Below are 6,000 nucleotides of genomic sequence, written 5' to 3'. Positions count from 1 at the left end.
AAATGTAATTTGATATGATAGATTTAGAATCACAAACATTGCAGAAGAGCAATTATAAATTAAATATATTAAAACATTGAAATCTAATACTAAATGTTATTAAATGATATTTAAAAATAAGCTTCATTTGCCGAAATCGAATAATGAAATAAGAAACAGAAGTGTGAGACAGTTTTTGAGCACATTCTGACTATTACTGAAAAATTTTGTGAAGTAGTAACTTGTACAAATGGTGGTTTTGGAGCAACTTCAATGAATACACATATGTATGTAAAACAAGAATTTATTCATATTCTTTCAAAAATAACTATGTTAAAAGACTTATTTTACAAATCTAAATATAAAATTTCATCTAAATTTAACAAGATATTAACATATATTGAAAACTGTGTTAAAACGGCAAAAAACTATATTACAAAGTGTTAACTCGCATTTTTCCCATTTTAAGCAACGTACAAAAGCAAAGTAAAATCTTCTGATGATAAATAAATACAAACAATATAGCTTCATTTAAAATTATTTTACATGATTTGTTGATGAGAAATGAAAGACTGGGAAGCAATTCCTGTCTATAACATATTTCAATCTAGAAATAGACATGAATTTTACAAGTTATACTGCTTTGAATGTTAACATATACAGTGATATATTTTACAAAAGGAATGACTTTTCTACATGCCTTCAAAGAAAACACATTGTCAATGGAACATTGTAAATTACATGCTGTTTTTCATGTGAACATGATTCTTTGGTACACAGCTCTGAATCCCACAAAATCAGGATTCATTTAAAACCAGGTCAGCTACCAACGAAAAATGGTCGGATGGATATCTATATGATGGCACTCTACCTTCACCAATATCTTCAGCAGTAGGAAGATGCAAAACACTTTCTACATCAAAAGAATTAGGAGTGTAAAATATATAATCAAGAGTTTGACAATATTCACCATCTTCTCTAATTTTCCAAGTAGTATAAGGAGGTTCAGATATTTTATTACTCAAATATCTGTATGCACTATCCAAAGGATAAGTATCATCTTTAGTTAATGCATGATAGACAGGTTCACATGGATTGGCATTGAAATCCCCAGTTACAATGACAGGCCTGTTGCCACTATAAGACTTTATGAAATCCATTAGATCTTTGCCTTGCTCTCGGCGCATTGTAGCCAAAAGATGACCTTGACGAGCCTTTAAATGTGTAGTAGCAACCCAAAAAATATTGTTATCATTTCTTCGTCTAAAAAAATAAAAATATTCGTTAGTATGAACTGGTAATTTTTTATTCTATTATTAGTGGTACATAAAATTTAAAATATATTAATATAAAAATGTTATTTCATCATGCTATACTTTAAAACTTTGATTTCACAAATATATAGGTATATTGTAGCATGATATTTGTTTGTTTAAAGAAAATTACATTTAATACCATATTCTAGACTTATATACAGAAATAGACATATTGGTTCATAGAACTCATTTTCAGCCTCATTATAATTTGTTGATTTCAAATGAAAAAGAAGTAAATATACTTTAAAAGCTATTAAAATAATTATTTTTATAGTATGGATAACATTTTTAGATATATGAAATTTTCAACAAGAAATTCATTAGAGAGAGAAAGAAATATAAGAAACAGTTTTCGAGACATCACAAACGGTATTAGTATTTCTCTAAAATTAAGAATTCTCTTATGTTAAAATCTATATTAAACTTTTATTGATATGTGAAACCATCCAGTTGATACGGCTAATTTTTTATACATTCTATCAAAGTGGTTAGCAAATTATTGTTAATCAGACAAAAAAAAAAAAAAAAAAATCGGAGATCCAAAATTTGATTTAAAATTCTTATAAAACAAGTTGCATTTTAAACAGCAACAAATGCACAGAAAATAATCTCAGTAATAAAAAGAAATTTTCAAAATATGCAATTACTAATATATACATATCTTAATATATTCAAAAAGTCGAAGAATTTAAAATTAGAATTTTTGTTTATGAATATTTTCCTAAAATAATGCCATTGAAATATTTTATGCATCAAATTTTAGTTCATGAAGAACATATATTCTGTACTTAAATAATACTGTCCTAATTTTGTACTAAAACAGAATATCAAAATACCATCTCTGTCCTAAACAATTCTAATTACAGTTTCTATAATCAAAATATTTTTTAAAAAATATAAATATAAAATCTTGGCATAATTGCTTTGATATTCTAAGTATTTTGTGAGTCAATGCAAAAAGATATCAAGTGACAGTAACTAATGTGGAAAAACTTGTTTCACAAATAAAATTATGGAGTAACTTTACCAGAAACTGCGTTAAATAAAATAAAAATGAAAAAGAAATCATATTGTGAAATAAACTTTATATGAATATCACCAATCTGCAATACAATAAGTACTGAAAAACAAAGATATTTTTAGAGCATACATCTAAATAAAACATCACATCTTCTTGATAAAATCGGAAGCACTCAAATGATTATTTATTAAAAATAAATGTTTGGAAAATCTAAGTTTGCGTTTTGCAAAAAACCTAATAAATATAAGGGCACATAGATGGAAAAAAAGAGGGGAACCCTAGTGTAGATAATTTCACATTTACTGAAATGCACTTAGCTTCCTTATGCAAATTAATACGATATAAGATTGGATTTAGCATAATGAGGTCATTACTGTCAAATAATGGATGATTTTACTTATTGGTAAATTATAATATATGCATTACTTTTAATATTAATACAATGTATGCAATAGTAATTACGTCAGTATCAAACTACTCTTATATTTACATGCATTGACATTTGCATAGAAAGGGAAGTTAAGACAAACAGTGTCGCATATATTTATACATAATGTTATCTCCCGTTTTTCTTTTAATACAAAAGTTATCTCCAGTATTGAATTTAAAATATAAATATAGTTTATTGTTATTTAAATACATAAGTATAAGATTGTCGAACTATGTAAGGCTAAGAACTTACAATAAATATAAGAAAACTATAATAAGAACTTATAATAAACATTTTCATTTAATTTCAAAATAGTTTATTTAACTTGTAGCTTTTATTGTAGTATATTCAATTATTAAGCTAATTCATTGCCAATGTTGGTCCGTATTTCGAAATTTACGTTATACCTATTATGATGATAGTAAAAATTCCATACGCTAGCGTGGAAATGAATGTTAGCTGATCACACCACATGATGCTCAAGCGCATCACTGGCAGCAAATATACACATTCAATCTCTGAATAATAAAATGTAATAAGCAAATCTAATTAAAACTGAAGATGTAAATATATGCTAATAATTAAGTTATATCCCATTCAATGCAATATATTTGACAAATAAAAATATTCATAAAGCAAATAAATAAAATAATTCTGAATCATGAAGCAGCAGGAAATATATATCAAATTGAAAGTTTTACAGCTAAAAGTAAATGAACAAGATTATTATATGCATTTAAAACTGTTGTTATAGCAATATTTGTTATAATTAACAACGAATATAATAAATAGAATATTGAATAATAAAATTATCAATAACTTATGTAAATTTGCTAATAAAGCTGAGAAAATGTATACCTCAGTTTGCAAAGAATAGCAACTTGATTCGATTGATAACCCCACACTTCTAGAGATCTTGTCTTTGTATCTAAAAGGTCGAATTTTGCTTCATTGATGAATATAGCGCATCCATCCGGTCCATTATTTTCAGCAATGTAGAAGCAAGGCGAATCTGGTTTGGGGAAAAACACTCCTCGGAAGCCTAATGGTCCAAGGGTACTTTTGAAAAACTGGTAATGATCGACTTCTTGAAAGCAAAGAATATCTGGACGAGTAGAAACCATTTCTTCAAGCAAACGCCATCTCCGAGTACCCCATGATAAAGCATCCAGTGGACAAGCAACAAATTTGTCGCTGTTAATGGCAAGAGCTGAAAAAAGATTTTTTTACGTTAAATAAAGGAATGCTGAAGATAATTCTAAAATTGCAAGTCCAACGTTCTTAATATACATTACTGTCTTGCATATATCACTACTGTCCATTTTTTTTATAACTTACAATAAATTAAAATAGTTAATTAAGCTATTTTTATAAACACTTTTTTTAAATGTAAAATGTATTATACACAATATTTGTATATGGTGCATAAAAAACATTTATTCATGCATTAAAAATAAGATATTAATACAGAGAACCGTACCATTATTTACGTCATAGTAAATAAATTTAAACCTATAAGTAATAATATGAAAAGTAGTTCGTCCTGTCGCGAAACTTGACATACTTTATGACAGAAGTCTAATTTTTCGATGATAAACAAGTGTAAGCTAACTGTGAATTCAATACTGAATCATGAGTTAAGTTAATGACGACTTACAAGTGAATATTCAGATTTTAAGGAAAAGGCCATCAACAAGTAGAACAGACGGTGATTTATAAAAAATGCCTTGTGTATGAGATAATTTTTAAATGAAGTCTCAATTTTTATGAAAAGGAAGAAAGGCAATGCGAAATTTCTCTCTGAGAGTTAATAGTAAAAATATACAGCAGCATATCAGAATATCTTTTTAAAGGTGTTCATATACAAAAAGGTAGTAAAATTTATTTTTAAATCTTTTACATGCGAAATGTAGTAATGCAAAATTTAAACAAAAAAATTACTGTCTCACCTTACAAATTTATTTAACCTCTTCATCTGATGACATATTCTAGTGGAAACATTGTTTTGGACATTTACTGTTATTTCAATCCGAATAAAAACGTAAATGGCATTTAAGATACTTTTTGAAATCACTTGAGATGTTTCTTTAATTAATAGCTATTTCAAAAAAATTACCAAATTTAAATATCAAAAATTCTGTAATGCGAAACGTCAGTCATACATATCATTATAGGGAAGGGATTAATAATATTAACTTTCAAAGAAATAAGCGATGTATATTTGATATAATACGCAAACGAATGCCGATTTATAGCGGAAAAAAAATTTTAAGCAACCATAATCATTTGATTTCTCTACTGAACATAAAATCATGAGCATAAAGTTCAAGATATATGCAATAGGCTCCTAATAAAATACTCAGGAGAAAAATTTTAGGGAAAGAACTTTGTTTTAAGATGAAAAACAATGTAAAAGTAAGTCAAGCATTTATAACTGCGGTGCTATTGACACTTAAGGTAAGTTCAAAATAATTACGAAAGTTATCTTAATGCAACGAAAGAAATAATTAAGTTCTTATACTCAATGAAACGGAAAATATTCATTAGTATATTCAAACAAAAAATATAATCTGCTTTATTACAGCAAGAATATACTTGTTCCATTTCTTCAAATTAATAGAATTGACTCAACTTTCATGTTGCCTAAAACTTGATTATTATTATCACTGAAAAACCTTAAATGATTATTAAATTGATGACCAAGAATATACACATTTATATAATTCTTAACAAAGATGATTCCAATAACTGCTGCCTTTCATATTTCTTTCCTCATCTATGACCATGTTGCAGATGTTTAGGATATTTATACTCTAATAACCACTAAATAACTAATCTGAATACAAAATTGTATAAATAATTGACATTTTGTACCTTACACAACTGTAATGTCAGTTCTCTCCATCATACAAGACTCTACTCTAAGGAGTTGAATAAATTAAAACTAACAAACAACAACATAAATTAAGTTCAACAATTAGCTTAGCTTAGTTATATTAATGTCCGGTTTTAAAGCAACACTATGGCTATTTTTGAATGGACCTCGTAATTTTGAACCATGGTCAAATGACGAGGACGACACCTGAGCTTTCACCCCCTCTCTAACTTCCACACCACACCAGCGAGAGGACATTTGGCCTAGACGGATTTAACGTGCACCAGACCTACTTACACGACGGTTCTTCGGTGGAATCGGGTCTCGAACCTCAAACCCTCCGGTTCCGAAGCCGAGACCTTACCACCAGACCACCGCG

The 6,000-nt window shown here is 27.8% G+C and overlaps 1 protein-coding gene across 8 annotated transcripts in view; it reads right to left on the bottom strand.

The window, feature by feature from the left end:
• Window positions 1–379: 379 nt before the first annotated feature.
• LOC129960118 (nocturnin-like) overlaps window positions 380–6,000 on the bottom strand; it is a 161,683-nt gene continuing 156,062 nt past the window's right edge. For 5 of the 8 annotated variants that reach the window (XM_056073251.1, XM_056073249.1, XM_056073252.1 and 2 more), the window contains 2 exons: window positions 3,605–3,956; window positions 380–1,242 (listed from right to left, as the gene is read on the bottom strand). In XM_056073251.1, coding sequence (XP_055929226.1) covers window positions 777–1,242; window positions 3,605–3,956 — 818 coding nt within the window. In that variant the 3' untranslated portion in view covers window positions 380–776. The remainder of the gene's footprint in view (window positions 1,243–3,604; window positions 3,957–6,000) is intronic. The other 3 variants (XM_056073257.1, XM_056073250.1, XM_056073255.1) reach the window with 1 other exon arrangement.

This window comes from Argiope bruennichi, chromosome X2 (genome assembly GCF_947563725.1).
Source record: "Argiope bruennichi chromosome X2, qqArgBrue1.1, whole genome shotgun sequence".
In the NCBI taxonomy this organism is placed as follows: Eukaryota; Metazoa; Arthropoda; class Arachnida; order Araneae; family Araneidae; genus Argiope; species Argiope bruennichi.
This window is presented reverse-complemented; position numbering and strand designations above follow the sequence as displayed.